The sequence below is a fragment of the Cupressus sempervirens genome, chromosome 11 (genome assembly GCF_028749045.1).
Source record: "Cupressus sempervirens isolate cs-2001-9-10 chromosome 11, ASM2874904v1, whole genome shotgun sequence".
NCBI classification, from domain to species: domain Eukaryota; kingdom Viridiplantae; phylum Streptophyta; class Pinopsida; order Cupressales; family Cupressaceae; genus Cupressus; species Cupressus sempervirens.
The window spans coordinates 46,105,862-46,124,766 of NC_143128.1; the positions used below are offsets into that span (position 1 = coordinate 46,105,862).

Here is an 18,905-nt window from a genome sequence, read left to right on the forward strand (position 1 = left end):
AACTAAAATGAATAGACAATTGTAATGCTCGAGGAAAATAAATACTTATCAACATCCTTGATTGTCCTCGTTATCATTGATGTGGTATGTAACACTGAATTTCTTTCACCCTTCTTATAAAATAATATATTGATCTCATAAAATATCTATAATTTCTTAAATAAACATTATTTATCTATTATTAAGAAATTCACAATGTTCTACACATATAATGTAACCTACATAGTACCATATGTATTTGAATTATAATATCCCACTAAATGAATTTTAGCAACAAGACATACCTCAATACCCACCTTTAATGGGTCGGTGCTTGATGCCACTAATGCCTTCACTTTATAGTTTTTCAATGTTCTATGGTGGCTTGCTTTCACGAGATATCGGACTCAATTCTTAACTATGGCTTAGTGATAATATTAGTTATGCTTATAAGGTTCCTTGCACACTTCTTAGCATAGTGCCTAGTAACCTTTGTTTATATGTCCTTTGCGACCTTGTTATTACATATAATATAATTGCTTAGAGACACGTTACATGTGTTTGGGGTCCAATGCTTATGCCTATTGCCTTTTTCCCTTATGACTATTGTTGTTTCCCCTTGATAGTTATGCGGTCTTCCACATAGGCTTCTTGACCAACCGCTCAGGACTCTAACATGTCTCGATGGCAACATGTGATTTCCATGTTTTTGCCTCATTGACAATAAAGTTGAATACCTAATCAATGGTATGGGTCAACATTTTTTAACTTAATCTTTTCTCTCAATATTCCTCTCATGCCATGTATGACAACTGGTTCATGTCAGATATTAAAAGGTTGCTTATACCCTCCTTTACATAAACTTTAGATATCGTTTTTGTTTTTGGTAACTGTAGATTATCATGTTCATCATTCATTCAACATTATTCCTCCTGTTGTCTTCAGACACTTTTACTTGCCACAGCTCTATTTATGGACCGTTTTACATGTGATCCTTATTGTTGAGTTGTGTTCGAATATGAATATAGGTTACATTACGTTTTACCCGAGTAGAGAGGTTGCCCGTGGATTGGATTTTGCTTTTACACATCTCTTCTCAATTCCTATTCTACTATCAATGCGGGGAATACAGCTATGTCTACATCTTCTTATTGATAATCTCCTTAATTTACATAGATGCCACATGATTTATGAGCGAACATGTTATTTGTTCACCTCCTCAATACCTGCTACTTCTCACTACACGTCATAAACCTCCATGGAAAATATTTCTAATGTGTTGCGGTTGAAACATTTAATCTCAAAGTTCATCCACGAACAAATTATTTTGACTCTTGTGATAACAATTGACCAATTCCTAGAGTTAATATTCCGCCTATCTCTTATCATGTTTTTGCAATACTCATGATATTTGTGTCACGCTAGACTTGTATGTCTATTTGTGGGATCAACCCAAATAATACCGTGCCCTTCTTTATCAATACTCTGTCAAATTTAAAATCCTCCATTTTTGTTGTCTCAATAGTCTCCAATTACTATTCGATGCACAAAAGATGATCGTTTTGAGTGATATGTGAAAACATAGACAATTCACTATGGGTTCACCCTAGCTGGTGCAAACCATATACTTCATTATCCATACATTATTCCGCCCTCTAAATGTGTTCAATTGTATGTAGCTCCTTAGCCGGATGCTGATTGTATACAGTTCATCGATGGGATGTTCCCTCCCTTGTCTAAGACTACAATATTGTCTTCATAATTTTAAATTATTTTTGAAGTCTAACAGGCCTAGTAGGGAACCTACTCTGATACCATGTTGATTTTTTTAGGATTGCTGCAAATGTACTAAGCATTGCCATTTTATTTGGTAGGTGTTTTCCAAATGGCAGCAACCTCTTATTTCAATTAAGAATAAGCCATGAATGAGACATGTCTATTTGTTAATATAATTAAATTTAGTCATCGTTATATATATTAATTTCTCTTCTAAAATAATAAACTTATATATATAAAGTACATCTCATGTATAATTATATATAGGTTTATCCGACAGAAGCTACCAAACACCAACATCAAGAATCCACAACCTCTTGCAATCAAGATCCTATCACAAGTAAGTTTTTAATTTATTTTTTGTTTAATGTTTACCACTTGCATTCTAGAATGTACTGTTTAACAATCTTTAATTTGATTTTCATTTGTATGTTTTGTGAAGCATTATCCAAGTTGCTAGTTCTTTTGCTGCTGAAAGGAATTAGAGCACATACTCGTATATCCATTTAGTGAAGCACATCTGGTTGGGCTCCAAGAAAGCTGAGGACTTGGTCTACATCCACACCAACTTGCATCTTTTGTTCATGTAAGAATGACCAATACAAGGAAGGGGCAGCCAAGCTTTGGGATGTAGCCCCTAAGTGTGCAAATTTGGATGCATCACACTCATAGATGATGATGATGATACCATGACACATGGTGCATCTAGCACAAGTAAAACTATGTTTGGTTAAAATGATCTTGAAGCTGCAGCAGTTGGACGAGATGATGAGAATGTGGATTTTGTTGTGAATCCTTATGATTCAGAATCTGATTAGTTGATTGACTCTTCAATCATGAACTAAATTTTGATTTTGTTTGGAATCTGATTAGTTGATGAATCTTCAATCATGAACTAAGTTTTGATTTTGTTGGAATGTTGAACACGAACAATTGGTTATAACTTATTGTCTATTGAACTTATTTCTGAACTTCAATTTGAATATTTGTCTATGAAGTTTACTGTTTTACATTAAACTATCACATATGAAACATCTTGAATCTTGATCCATGGTGAAGTATCATACTCTCAAACGATTTATTTTGTATATTTCTTGATATATGTATGTGTGTGTGTGTATTTTTAAATATATATATATATATATATAGACACACTTCCTCCTACGTCTGCATCCCAAAAAAAAATCTCCCAACCGTTTCTAAACCTGCTATCAAATCAGCATCTTAGGAAAATAACATTAATTTAGTTAAAGCACAAATCATTGTGACAAGTCTTCCACACAGTAAGAAATGTTAGAACATGATGGCTCTCACTAAGATATGAAGATAGTGATTTCATCAACTCCTAAATGCCCATTGAATAAGGAACAAAGTCAATTTTGGGTTTTCATACAATAATGTGGAGAGCATAAATCATAGGTAATACAACTACCAACAATAATTACATAAATGTGCTTCAAAATAAAGGTTTAGTGTCCCTTAGTCACAATAACAATGATATATTATTGAATACATTCCAAAGCAAGAAGTCATAACATGGAGAGAATATCAACTATGTATAAGTCGATGAACTTGTATAGCAATTAAATAATCAATACGCAAAGTCAAACTATTGCAAACATGAGCAGTTACGAATTAATTAAGGTAACGCATGTGAGAGACTAAACGGCAATATAAACAACATCTATCTATGTGAAGGTAATGATTATTAAAAAGGCCAATCATTAGTCATAAAGATAGCCAAAAGATCACATATAGAAGGATGCAATTAATATAAAGAAATTGGAATACCGCAATTAGCAATGAAGGTGCTTTAGTTCTAAGGAGAAACTAGTAAGTCATGTCTCTTGGCATCATATCGCACAGTCCTTAACATAGGATATAAGAAGGCACTCACTGATTTAGGCATCATTTTGAGGAACTATAGGTAAGATGAGAAAATTACTATTTATTTCTAATATAAGAACAAGAGATCATAAAATATATTTGATACTCTTCATAAGGAAGAGATGAGAAAAGAAATGAATCATTCACATTGCAGGAAGCATTGTGTGACAGAAAATTATGTCATAATGTAACTATGAGTTAATAACTGATTTGCAGAATATTATACCCGAGCTCTATTCAACATCAGGAGCTCATGTATCACTAATATATATATATATATATATAGCCTAATCCTTAATCACTCGCGATAGTCCCTCAAGAGGATAGATTGGTTTTCTAAGGGAGAGGCGGAGTAATTCCTCACAAGGTAGGCGAATCCCAATAAGGGATAAGGACACGTATTTCCAATTTCTATGGGAGAGGCAGAGTAATTCCTCACAAGGTAGGCGAATCCCAAGAAGGGTTTAGTGTCATGTATTTCCGATGCCTTGGGGGAAAGTCTCGAGATGGGTATGAATATGTGTTCCCAGAACAAGTAATTCCCCATCCTTCGTAAGGTTGAGGTTTAGGAGAGAAGTAAGCAATTGTGCCTTACGTATATTCAGAATCAAACATATTATGAATCATTCGTTGTTTCTTAATTCAATTCAATCCAAAAGTGTAGATATGTATGTTACTCTTTGGGAAATGGTCAGCCTCCCAGTAAGGAACATGACAAAGACTAAATTGCCATTTCCAAGCACAATCCAAACCCTATTTGGCAATTTTTAGGGTAAACTAAGTAAAGTCCTTGTTAGGGATATTACAATCAACCCTAAGACTTGGTGATTTACAAGCATAGGTAGGCAGGAATAAAATGTAAAATGGTTACTCTTTCATCATTTGGTTGCAATTGAACTCAATCTAACACTTATAGCCCACCACAATGAGGATGACAGATATAGAAACTGTCTGCAAATAGATTAGATTCACACAATGAGATATTGTGTAAATACAGCGAAGGGAAACATTTTCCGCAGGAGCTATGTATATTCTGCAAAAGTCCTTCCACACCAGTCATACAGTAGCTGTAAAAGTTGTTCCACAACAATCACACTGTTGCAGCAGAAGTTATTCCACAAGTGTCACAAAGTTTCTGCAGAAGCTGTTCCATAGCAATTTTATAGTAGCAACAGTGTGGAGCTAGAGAAAAATGAAGTTCTAATAATGAATCTAATTGTTCCAGCAGAGTATGTTAAAGAAAACAGTAAGTCTGCATTGCTTAAACATCTCATGGCTGCCAAGTTCAATTTGAAGACCCTCCATATGGTATTGATGATATTGATGAAATTGATAAGCTTGCGATGAAGGCATAAAAGCTGAACGTTTTGGATGTGTCTCAAGCAGTTATCCTGTTGCTATTGGTTAAAAATGCTTGAAGGAATGGCAAAAGATATCATAGATAAGGGATCCTTCAACTGACACAATTTATGTACTGTTCATTTGTGGCAGTGTCCAAACGGACAAGCAATCCCTTCCATCAGCTTTAACGTGCCTGTGCATCATCATTATGCCAAATGACATAGCAATACTATAGTTCCATCATCTTTTATGGAGTTGAAAGTGTCACAGTTGTTTATACATAAGCAGAAGAATACATCTCAGACTGAAAGTCAAAGAGTTGGTACTACTCTGGAAATCAATGCCTATAATTAGTTTTGCTGGAGTAACTCATTGGCCTTTTCTCAAATGGAAGTGTCTGTACATAAATAATAATACCAATAATTTACCTGTCACATCTTCTGATTTGTAGCACTTACAAAGCCTGAAGTTTGTATCGTATCTGCCTAAATGTATCAACCTGAATGAGCGAGTAACTTCATGTCTTCAAACTCACAACGTGTCTTACTGAGAGAACTTGGAACTTGGCTACAAGGACGAGTCTGTCATTTATTTACAGCGGCACAAAAAACTTAAGAAGCATGAAATCCTGGTGAATTCTTTTCAATACCACCTTTAGTTTCTTAAATTTGGTGATGAGGTAAATAAAAAGTTGATGTTTCGTTCAAAAGAATATAAGTGGCTTTATGTTAAATCAGTTGAAACAATCCAGATTCTGAACGACATGGAGAGATGGGGATTAGCATTGTGCACACCACAGGACCTATAGGTTCAAATGCTAGAAAATCCATTAAAAATTCAACATGAGATCATAACTAGACTATGAATCTCATCCATAGAAATTTATTCAGTGGTAACTATATAATTCTAAAGCTTCCCTGGAACTCACAAAAGAAGTACACCAAAACTGACCAGCAACTAACTACGTTTCTGACCCAAGTCTTGTTGAACTTCTGGCAAGTACTCGCCAGGTTTTGCCAAACTTGTGGTGAGTACTCACCAAGTCTGTAACAAAAACTAGCCAGCAAGTAAAATTTTATTTCAAATTCTTTTTTGCCTTGCTTTGGATTCAAAAAATATATATAACATTCCTAACTCACAACAGCACCCACTGCAGACCAGACAGGGCCTTACATTCAATTCTTAGCCACTTGATGGAAAATAGGCATTTTACCCAAATTTCTCTGGAACTGTAAAAGAAACCTTTTAATTTAGATGAGAATTGAAGCTAATTTTCAGCCTTTTATAATAAAAAGATCAGGAAAATTTTGACAGAGTCACTTAGGGAACAATAGCCACTAAAATTAATTGCCTATAACCACTTTGTAACTAAAGGGCCAAAACTAAACTGGTGAGTTTATAAAAGTTAAGACAAATGTTCATATTCAAATGGCTACGTAAGGTCCCCTAATTGGAGTTTACTTGTTTCACAAATAAACAACAATTCGCGCTAATAAAATGTTAAAGTGAACTTTGTTGACCATCGACCATTTGAGACTAATGCACAAGGAGTTTAAGATAAGCATTACAACTATCTTGCAACCAATCATAAATTCTTCTCCATAAGAACTTCGAGAGGGCGCCAAAAAAATTCCCCACCCAACTAAACCCTAAAGCATTTAAAATTCACATCATGGAAACTTGCCCTTATCAAACAAGCTGCAGGATGTTCAACTATGTCCAGTTCCATCCCTTGGGGCATCTCACAAGCAGCAAGAATTTCCAACTATAACCAAGTCCATCCCATGGGATGTCTCTATTGGAAAAGTAAAACAGCAGAAACAAAGAGGAGAAAAAAAGAACTTCCAGAATTTTTTTATTGAATAATAGATGCCAATTTATACAATAGCTTGACTCAACAACATTCCTAAATGACTATTAATTAAATTGACAACAAACTACTTCATGATTGACAACACACACAAACTTGACAACTAACTGAAATTTATGGACACCTAACGTAACACATCTACAATAAGAATTTGATTCAAACTAAACTCTGACTCAATCCTAAACTAAACTTGTGTTGCTAACAACTCAACAAGGCTTGCCACATGTGCAACAATTATTATTGACTACCGTTGGAACATTAACTCCAACACCCCCACTTAATGTCACAACTAAAGGAAACATTATCCAAAAATTGTACTTCGAAAACATGTCATACAGGAGTAAGACTTTCTCATAGTTATTCAGCTATCATCGAACTTCAAAACACCATTTAACACACCATCTCCACATGAAATGTCTCATAAAACGATGCCAAGCTTCCAGACTTTTAGATCTCCCTGAACTATTGGACACACCATCTCTACATGGAATGCCTCATAACCCTCATAAAGGTATAGCCTCTCCAATCCTATAGCACCTCAAACTATTCGAGCATACATCTAGCCTCTACCACATCTTTTCTATTTTCAGAGTATAGACTTCTTCAAAATAAAACAAGATCTTCATTTTCAATGCTATCATCATCACTAATAACATCAGCTGATTCAGCATGAACAACTATATACATTGTTGATTCTTTAATTTTACCTTTGAGAAGGTAATTTGCACGAATTTTACAATTCATTACAATATGTCTTACCTTTTTACAATAGAAGCATTCAATTTCATTCTTACCATACATTCTCTTTCCCATATTGTTCTTAGAGTATATTGTATGAATGAATTGAGTATTTTCTCTTGAATCTCCTATAATTGTTCTCTTTTCTTCAGCCAAGAGTGCTGAAATCACATCTTCTTAAGTCTGTGATGACATTTGACTGAGAGTAAAAATAGCATTGCTATATTTTGAAGCCAAACTATTTAGCAAGATAGCTTTAGCATGATCTTTATCAATTACAACACCAACTTCAACAAGTTGTTTAATTAGAGATCTCAAACTACTAATTTGGTTAGAAATAGTAATTTCATCAGACATTTGAAAACTAAACAGTTGCAACTTTAAAGAAAATGTTACATTTGCTGTTTTTGCTCCAAACAACTTAGTTAGTCCATCCCAAATTTGTTTAGATGATTTCTCTAAATCAACATGATGTAGTTATGAATCTGAAAGAGCAAGACCAATAATAGACTTAGTTTTCTCATCTCTACTTTCCCAATCAATCTTCTTTTTAGCATCTGTAGGTACTATTTCAGTGCCATTAACTATGCCCCACAAACTTTTATTCATCAGCTGCATTTGCATTTTCACTTTCCATGTATGACAATTTTGACCATTATATTTTTCTACAAGCATATCCATTTTCAGAATTTCTAAAATAAAAATATGAAGATACCTTCCACTGTTGCACAACAACAAAATCTGCAATAGCACGAGACTTATATTCTCACAGCCGCAACTTCTTTTGCAATGAAGATGGCTCTGATAACATATTGGAAAAGTAAAACAGCAGAAACAAAGAGGACAAAGAAAGAATTTCCAGCTTTTTTTTATTGAATAATAGATGCCAATTTATACAATAGCTTGACTCAAAAACATTCCTAAATGACTGCTAATTAAATTGACAACAAACTACTTCATGATTGACAACACACAAAATTGACAGCTAACTGAAATTTATGGACACCTAATGTAACACATCTACAATAAGAATTTGATTCAAACTAAAACTCTTTGACTCAATCCTAAACTAAACTTGTGTTGCCAGCAGCTCAACAAGGCTTGCCACATGTGCAACTATTATTATTGACTACCATCGGAACATTAACTCCAACAGCCTCTGAGCCCACAAGAGGTGAAAATGTCCAACTATAACCAATTTCATCCCTTAGGGTGGCATACTTAGTTCAGGGAAGCCAGTAAACGACATATCCATATCTTACTTCCTCCAATGCGTATCATATATGTCAGCATAATAAATCCGTAAACATATCATCCAAATTACCATATGCATCAAGTATAATAAATGCATAACCATATCACCCAAATTATATAATATTGTTGACAATATTAGCATTGTAGTAAATTGAAGCAAAGATTTTACAAGTAAATCCAATATGAAAATTGTTGATAAATCATATTATAATGTTTTGGTGTTATATATATATATATATATATATATATATATATATATATATATATATATATATATATATATATATATATATATATATATATAAACCTTCATAAAACTAATATCAAAATCACAGATTATCATCAGTTGTTTGCAAGTGATTACATATCGGGCATGTCATGATCAACAGATTGTGTTTCGGCAGTATTATGTATCTGCCACCCAAACTAATCATCGGCAGGGTATGTGGCATGAGCCATGTAGGGTAATGCCCCTACATGAGTATGCCTTCTCATAGTATATTTATACTTGCTATTCAAGACTGAAATATCATCAATAAAACTGCAAATGCATATTCTCAGTCTGCAACATTAACAGTCCACTTTCAGATTTATACATCTGCTATCAATATAACAGTAACACAAGCAAAAGACGAACACTTATCATATCAGAATTATATTGTATTCAATCAAATATTTGCAGGAATAATTATTTCAATCTCCACCAATTCCAATCTATATAAACTTTACATGGTATCAGTGCCAAATTGGTAGAGAGATTACTAAACTAATTTCTTAATATTAAAAGGTGACATCATGTCAAACAATGTTGTTGAGGACAGGCTTGAAGGGGCAACAAACTTCTTCTCATGGAAAATTCGAATTATAACTATCCTTGAAGAATTAGAATTAGAATCATTCATTGAATTAGACATATCAATACCTGAAGATGAGGCAGAAAAGACCACTTGGAAAAGGCGAAATAACAAAGCCAGAAAGATCATTGTTGATTTAGTAAAAGATCATATTCTCCCTTCCATATCAAACCTCAAGAAAGCATTTGAAGTATTTAAAAAACAATTAGGACACATTTGAGATCAACAACTCAAGTAGATTGTTTACATTAAAAAATCAACTTATTAGCATAAAAATGAATAAAGGAGAGTCAATCTCATCCTACTTTGGAAGACCTAGGGAGTCGATACCAGCTTTTAATCAACTGAAAAATGATTGTACCTCAGAAGAATGAAGACTAATTTCTAGAGGGATCATTTCAGATCAAGAGGGAGAAAATAAAGCTCTTTTCTTAGTCTTTAATAACAAAGGAAAGAAAAAGAAATAGTAATTACAAAATAAATGATTTCTCCGAGGTTTAATTTTATAAGTGTGAGAAATTTGGATGTACCTTCAGAAATTGTCATGAAAGGGAAAAATTTCTAGCTTCTTTAGCTGAAATAAAAAAGCATGAAAATTGTTATTTTACTCAACTCTATCAAGTGAGATGAAATCTAACAAAAATGTGTGGATCATTGACAATGGTGCATCTCGTCACATAACAGGATTCAGAGATAAGTTTGAACTTTTGGAAATTATCTCAATGAAGGAGTCGGCATTGGAGATAACTCCACCTATCCAGTAAAAGGAATTGGGACCTGTTCTATACAACTAAGAACTGGGGTTACTCTAAAATTGAAAGATGTCCTTTTCGTAACTGCCATAAAAAGGAACCTAGTATCCATCTCTGAACTTCTCGATGAAGGATATCAAGTCACATTTAATGAAGACAAAGTTTTACACTAGCCTAAAAGTACTAATCTAAAGCAAGCTATCACCATAGGGATTAGAGATGGAACCCTTTACAAACTATGTAACATTCAAAAGCAAGCCCTAAGTCATGAAATAACAAATTCAAATGAAATATGGCATAGAAGGCTCATATATATTGGATTCAGTACACTACCAAAGATAACAAACATCACCACCGAAATACCTAACTTAAATTCAAATTATATAGGCATTTGTAAAGGATGTGCTCTAAGGAAGAATGTAAAGAGACCTTTCCTCCTAGGGAACACATGTCTAAAGTAGTCCTGGACCTAATCAACACTGATTTATGTGGACCTATGCCAACAATTTCCCTAGGAGGATTCTCATACTACATAATCTTCATTGATGATTTTTCTAAAAAAACTTGGATATATTTTCTAAAAGTCAAAGAATCAAATGAGGTTCTATTAAAATTTAAAGAGTTCAAAGCAATTGTGGAAAATCAAATGTCAAAAAGAATAAAAACTCTAAGATCAAACAATGGAGGTGAATATTCCTCTGAAATTTTCAAATATTTCTGCACCTCTGTTGGGATTAAGAGGGAGTATATTGTACTTTATAATCCTCAACAGAATGGGGTAGCAAAAAGAAAAAATGGAACCATTTTTAAAACAGCAAAAGCCATGCTTCATGATCAAAATTTACACTTCTCATTTCGAGCGAAGGCTACTAATACTGCTGTATATATTCAAAACAAATGTCCACACTCAATCCTAGAAAACATTACTCCAGAAGAAGTTTTTACAGGAATTAAACTTGATCTAAGTCCTCTCAGAATATTTGGTTGCCCAGTTTACATTCACATACCTAAAGAAAAGAGAACAAAGTTAGAACCATCCAGGAAGAAAGGAATATTTGTTGGGTACTATGAGAACTGCAAAAGTTATAGAGTCTATGTACCTAGGCAGAGATCAGTTGAAATCAGAAAAGATGTCAAATTTAAAGAAAACACTGCTTTAAAGCTATCAACAAGTACAGAAGATGAGCCCATCACAAAATTAGATGAAGATCTGCAAACTGAAAATCAGAGGGAGAACATATCAAAACAAAATGAATTATTACCAGATGAAGAAAACAGAGACATTTCTAATATCAAGAAAAGGCCATTATGGGCAAGGAAAATGATTGAAGAGAATAATGTTGAGCCAAATGAAACCCCCAGGGAGAACAAGAAAACCAAAAATAAATCTTGCTACACTACACTAGTAACTGAGCTAACAAAAACTGAACCATCAACTGTTGAAGAAGCCCTATCTTGTCAAGCATGGAAAGATGATATGGTCAAAGAATATCAATCCATTCTACAAAACGATGTTTGGGATACTATACCTAAACCAAAAGACAAATTAGCTGTCTCATTAGAATGGTTATACAAAATCAAGTATACCTTAAATGGTAGTATTGAAAAACATAAAGCAAGATTTATTGCTCGAGGATTCTCTCAAAAAACTTTTGCTCTAGTTGCTTGATACACTTTAGTAAGGACAATTATTGAAATTGCAACATCCAAAGGATGGACGATACATCAAATGGATGTCAAGACCGCATTTCTAAATAGTGTCCTAAATGAAGAAGTATATATCGAACAACCTCAAGGTTTTCTTATAAAAGACAAGAATCTATATGTCGGTAAACTAAAGAAAGCTCTTTATGGTCTTAAACAAGCAAGCTATGAAAGGATAGATATCTACCTCTCCAAACTAGGATAATCCAAAAATGAAGCTGATCCTAACATATATTTCAAAACATCTAACGGTGACATGTTAAATCTTGTTTTATATGTTGATGATCTATTGATAACAAGTGAAGATTACTTAATTGAAAGATGCAAACAAGATCTTATAGCTGAATTTGAAATGAAGGATCTATGTCTACTACACTATTTTTTGGGTCTAGAAGTATGTCAAAAGAAAGATCAACAAATTCTAAATCAAGGGAAGTAAAACCCAAGCATTTTGACTAGATTTGGGATGATGGACAGCAAACCTCTAGCAACTCCGATGGAAACAAATCTACACAAGCTAAAAGAAGAAGTTGTAAATTCAAAGTCTATTGACACCACTCTCTACAAACAGATCATTGGATTACTTATGTATCTAATAAATACTAGGCCTGATATATGCTATGCTACAAATGTTTTAAGTCATTTCATGTGTGAACCAAAGAAGATTCATTTGATGGCTGCTAAACATATCTTGAGATATCTATGTGACACTATTGGTCTTGGTTTGAAGTACAAAAATGTTGAGATCAAACTTGAAGGATATATAGATTTTGATTGGGCTAGATGTTCCATAAACCGCAAAAGTACTACAATATGTTGCTTCAATCTTGGATCAGCTATGATATCTTGGTTCAGCAAAAAGCAACCAACAGTTGCTTTAAGTTCCACCAACGCTGAATATATGGCAGCCTCCAAGGGAGTTCGCAAAGTAATACGGCTGACAAAGCTCTTATTTGACCTCTTTGGAAAGCAACTAAGTCCCACAAAAATTCATTGTGATAACAAGAGCTGCATCAAACTTTCTGTGAATCTTGTCTTCCACAATCGATCTAAGCACATCAAGACTCCTTACCACTACATAAGAGACATGATTAATAGAAATGTTATCAAGCTGATTTATATTAGCATTAATGAGCAAAATGCTGACATTTTCACCAAGCCTCTTGTAAGGTTGAAAATAGAGTATTTCAAAGGTAAACTTGGTATGAAAAATTTGTAGATACATTTGTAAGTTAACATATTCATGAACAATTGAAATTTAGATTGTTTATAAACTTGTATAATGAAAGGTGGCAACCTTTCACTTGTGTTAGATCACTATTGTCAGGTGACGACCTTATTAATAGTTGATCAATCTCCTAATCATTAAATGTGTAGGAGCAAAAGTGTTATCATGGTTCTTTGGGCCAGATTTTGCTAGACACCTTGATAACCTTCATGGGTCTTCAAGCCAGATTTTGCTGGACAAGATGAAAATAATTGTTATGGTTCTTTGGACCAGATTTTGCCGGACATCATAACTTAATAGACCACATTTAAGGTTGTGTTTAATCTTGTATTACATCTGCTTCAAATTCCCTCCTTGCTAATGAGGGAGTGTTGAGAATATTAGCATTGTAGTAAATTGAAGCAAAGATTTTACAAGTAAATCCAATATAAAAATTGTTGATAAATCATATTGTAATGATTTGGTTAAATATATACTCATTTATGTATATATAAAAACCTTTATAAAACTAATATCAAAATCACTGATTATCATCGATTGTTTGCAAGTGATTACATATCGGGCATGTCATGATCAACAGATTGTGTTTTGGCAGTATTATGTATCTGCCAACCAAACTAATCATCGGCAGAGTATAATCAAAAGGCATGACCACGTAGGGTCATGACTCTACGTGGCATGAGCCACATAGGGTCATGCCCCTACATGAGCATGCCTTCTCATAGTATATTTAGACTTGCTATTCAAGACTGAAATATCATCAATAAAACTGGAAATGCATACTCTCAGTCTGCAACATTAACTATATAATATCTTCTCACAGTCCACTTTCAGATTTATACATCTGCTATCGATACAACAGTAACACTTGAAAAGAAGAACACTTATCATATCAGAATTATATTGTATTCAATCAAATATTTGCAGGAATGATTATTTCAATCTCCACTAATTTCAATCTATATAAACTTCACAAATATCACATGCATTGAACATAATTATACCCTCTCATGCATACCAGTCTTTAAACAGAATTTCTGACATAAGCTGTTGTATATTAAATGCATAACCATAACACCCAAATCGTATAATATTGCATGCATCGGGCATAATTACACCCATTCATGCAAACAGAATTTCTGCCATAAGCTGTTGTATATCTGAATCTGATTCCCTTGTATCAGAATACTCTCTTAGATTGATTTGCTTATATCTGATTTGTCCTTGATTGATCTTTTCGTATATTAGCAAATTAAGTTACCAGTTCAGATTGGAGCTATCTATCTATCTATCTATCTATACGTACGCGCGCGTGTGTGTATGTGTATATATATTTATATATACACACATATATATGTGTGTATATGTATGTATGTATGCAGCTGCAAATAAGTTCATACACCAATATGCTAATATAAATAGTAAAGCAGCATAACAAAGTACACCATCATATATATTAATCTTTTGATCCAAATGACATATGTTTTATCTTTTTGGCCTTTTTTTATTTTTTAATGGTCTATTTTAGGGTCAGAGGATTGAATTGACTAAAGTATACCAGAAACACATTTAAATGGTCAAAAAAAATTGTTGGCCAAATTCAGTCTGGGTCCTACTGCAGATTTGCACATTCACCATAAAAATTTGTAACAGGTTCGTCTGACAGAACTTGGGCAGACTTTGAATGTCTGTGGCAGACTTTTGCAAGAACCAAACCTGAACAAGACATTAGGATTTCCAGGGAAGAATTTGGCAACATACTTAGTGAATGGTAATTGAACGATTGTTGATTTGATGATAGATCAGTGATGACTGAATGATAGTTCATCTGATGATTGTTGAATGATTATTAAATGATGTTGATTTGATTACTGTATTGTTTGTTTTCTAAAAGAGTCACAACCCTTCATAATTTCTGCCCTTAAAGAGAGTCACAACCGTTTATAATCACCGCCTTTCACAACCCTTCATCATTTCTGTTCTTAGTGAGAGTCACAACCTTTTATAACCCTTTGTAAAAGTCAAAATACTTCATTATTTCTCTTTCAAAACTTCAAAAGAGTCACTTCCTTATTTTCTTCCTAATCCTTTCTTCTTCCATTAATCCTTCCTTAATTTTTGTGTTCGATATTTTCTTCCTTCCTCCACATCTCCTTTCAAGTAAACTCTCTTCCCTTTTATATCATATATTGGAAGAGTCCCAACTCTTCATTGAATTCCATAGTTCCTCCCAACCTCCCCATCTGCTTTCAAATAAACCCTTTTTAGTTCATATGTTGAAGATGTCACTACTCTTCACTGAATGCCTTTCTACTTTTCATTAAACTTAGTTAACTTATAATTTTACAGGCTAATATTTTGTCAAGAAAATTTGATAGAAAATAAAAGTTTTCTCGACCATAGCTTCGAATGGAACTTTTTTATTTTTAACTCAAAGGTGGCAACCGCAATACTCAAAGGGAATCTGATTAATCCTCTGGGCCGCATTCACGCCCAAGAATGCTCCTCTATCAATTCGGAAGAAGTAAAATGGGTTTCAAACATGCATTCGTTTTCCGTGCCTTTGAACGGCTCAACAAACTGGTCTCCACCCCGGAGCTGACTTCGACTTGATTTTACCAGCTTCAAAAATAAATAAAGAAATCCAAGATACCGAGAATCCAAACCACAAAATACTAACAGCAGGCGAGTTTGACAATAGGGTTATGGTATAGGATATTTTGTATCCAGAGATTTTTGTCAATTGTTGGAAAATCAAAAGTATAACATAGATTTTTCTTTGGCTTTTTTCTTCAAGCGTATAAAAGCAGGGGAAACTTTTTTGCAATACCAGTTCCTCTGTAGATTCTTGACTAATCCAATAACAAGTTATTTTGCATTACTAGTGATTTGAAATAAGAAATTTGAAAAATAGAAATAAAAAACGTAGCCTAGGTTAGAGAAATGCCTGTGAAATTTCCTGAATTGAGTGTTAGTTGCAGGAATCGTACGGGTCGGCAGAGAAAGAGAAGACAGATTTGAGACCGCCATAGATTTTTCTTATTTGTTTCGGTCGGTTGGCCGCTTAATAATATTGATGATCTATCGTCAGTCGGAAGAGTGTACGTATTCCTACATTATCCATGGTTTTTTATTATTATGAATTTTTGTTTTTTATGAAAATGAAGATTATAAGGGGACTTTAAATACGAATATGTCGATTGGCTCATGATCCATTGTCAAAGTTAAAAAGGTTTATTAAGGGATTGAGTATCTTGTGGGTTCTATAGGCCATGCTAAATTTTAAGAAAGCATCCTCTAAAAAAAATATAAAATATTGGCAAAAAAATAAAAATTATTTATATTGGTGAATCTCTCAATTTTTTATTTTATGATTGATATTGATCATTATTTTCAAATCATAATTTTTTTAATAAAATATTGATAATCTCAATAATTATAAGAAGTTCATTAATCACGATGGAATATTACAAATCAAAATTGAATATTTTTTTACCTCATGGAATATTATGAGGATCGTTACATATACTTTAAATCAATAGTGAAACCTAAATATTGGTGATATATCCTTAAAGTAACTAATAATTATGATAACTATTGGTCAGTACAATTTAATTTTTTCAATAATATATAATATTTAGGTGACTCAAATCTAATCGTGTATCAAATATTGTGGCAAATATTTGAGTTTAAATTTTTCAATAAATTAAATTATTGAGGGATTTTAAATATTCTAGAACTAAATTTTATAAAACTATGGCAATTTAGGTTGTATCAAATCTTAAATTATTAGCCAAATTACTAGCTAAAAAATTCTAAAATTAGCCAATTTGTGAATATTAGCCACTAAAGAATACCTTGTTATAGGTTGCTTTGGCCTTGGGAACGTTATTAAAATCGTTCATTCATTCATTCAATATAGGAAAAAAGATAGGTAGCAAAATAGATATCTTTTAGTCCTTAGTCTTAATTAAGGAGGTTTGGCCTATGATTGATGTTTATATATAAATAGTAATAATAGTGTATAATTATGAATGTATTTATTACCATGCTATATTATTTTAGGTTTGTCAAAAATTTATAATAATTGTATGGATATTAGTCAAGAAAGGTGTGTAAAGTAAATTAGAGAAAATTTTGGTTTGTTTATTGCAAAAATTTGTGTAGTACATGAGGCTCATTAATATTGCTTGTGTAGCAAGGATCTCGATGAAGAAGTGGTACCTTCGAAATTTTGTGTACATCTACTTACAAGAATGCAATCATAATTAAAACAAAATCATTGAATTAGGTAGTTAATTAAATTCCATAGCAACAAACTCATGTTATGTTTGTAATAGGGAGGCAGGTATAGAGACAAATTGTAGCTCTTGTATTGATAATAATTGATAAAATTCATGAGCCAATTCATCCTACATTTAATATCAATTTGGAGTCATAGATGGGTGAAAGGTATTGTGGTTGTATGCATAAGGATGAAGATAGCATGCCAAGTGGGGATGGGTGCAACTAGAACACACAGAATGAAACCTACAACAAACCAAAACAAAATTGGTAACAGAAAATAATCAACTATTAAAATGAAGTATTCTAAAAACTAGAAAATATTACAGAACATGAAAATTTAATCTATAATATAATATTGTAGAAAATGAATAACAAACCACACAAATATAAATTTATAATTTAATTTGATCAAATATGAATTAAAGATAATTATTTATTAATATAATAAGTCTATATAAGAAATAAAATTAAAATAACAACGCACATAAATCTAAGAGATCAAATTTTTAGAATCCATTATATTACAATAATTGGTTTTTAGATTAGATTGTGTTAAGATTTGTACTCTCTCTCGTCCTAATGATGTATCACGTAGTGTGATTCAAAACTTTGATAGTAAAAATTTTAACACAATCTAATCCAAAAACCAATCACTACAACACACAAAATAAAACACACATCTAAACTAAAACAAATCACTAGTCATTTTGAGAAGTGGATCTTACCTCCTCAGTATGCCTAGTGAGGGAAATAAATGATCCTCTATGTTGCTTTGATAAGAATAATGTTATTTCATTTGTAACTTGTAAACAATATAGAGTTTAGAAGGAATGTTGGTATAGGAAATTTTGTAGCTAGAAAATAAGAAATAAAAGATTGCATTTTCCTCCAAATAACATTTCAACCATAGGTACTTCCTTCCAATGAGAAAGTAATTTTCTTTGTCTTTATATGGCTAACTATATATTAAAAATATGTATGTTACAATAACAACCAAAACAAGTAATGTCTAGTTGTCAACACTCCTCCTTATATGGTGGATGTTCATAAATTTAATATAGCCCATTATAATAGCAAATAAAATAGGCATATTTCAAATAACTATTAAGATGAGCATTTCCTTCCACACATCTAGAAATGTAAGAGTCAAAGGTATATAAGAATGAGTCATGCAATCACATAAATAGTTGTTTTCATATGAATCAACTCCTACCCAAGTTGTGACAGGATGTTCC

General features: G+C 32.8%; 1 protein-coding gene across 1 annotated transcript in view; it reads right to left on the minus strand.

Annotated features, from left to right (window-relative positions):
- Window positions 1-16,516, minus strand: part of LOC149528177 (DAR GTPase 3, chloroplastic-like) — a 41,666-nt gene extending 25,150 nt beyond the window's left edge. Inside the window, exon 1 of the mRNA XM_089808708.1 lies at window positions 16,331-16,516. Within this exon, the coding sequence (XP_089664834.1) occupies window positions 16,331-16,413 (83 nt within the window). The 5' untranslated portion in view covers window positions 16,414-16,516. The remainder of the gene's footprint in view (window positions 1-16,330) is intronic.
- Between the last annotated feature and the right edge of the window lie 2,389 nt (window positions 16,517-18,905).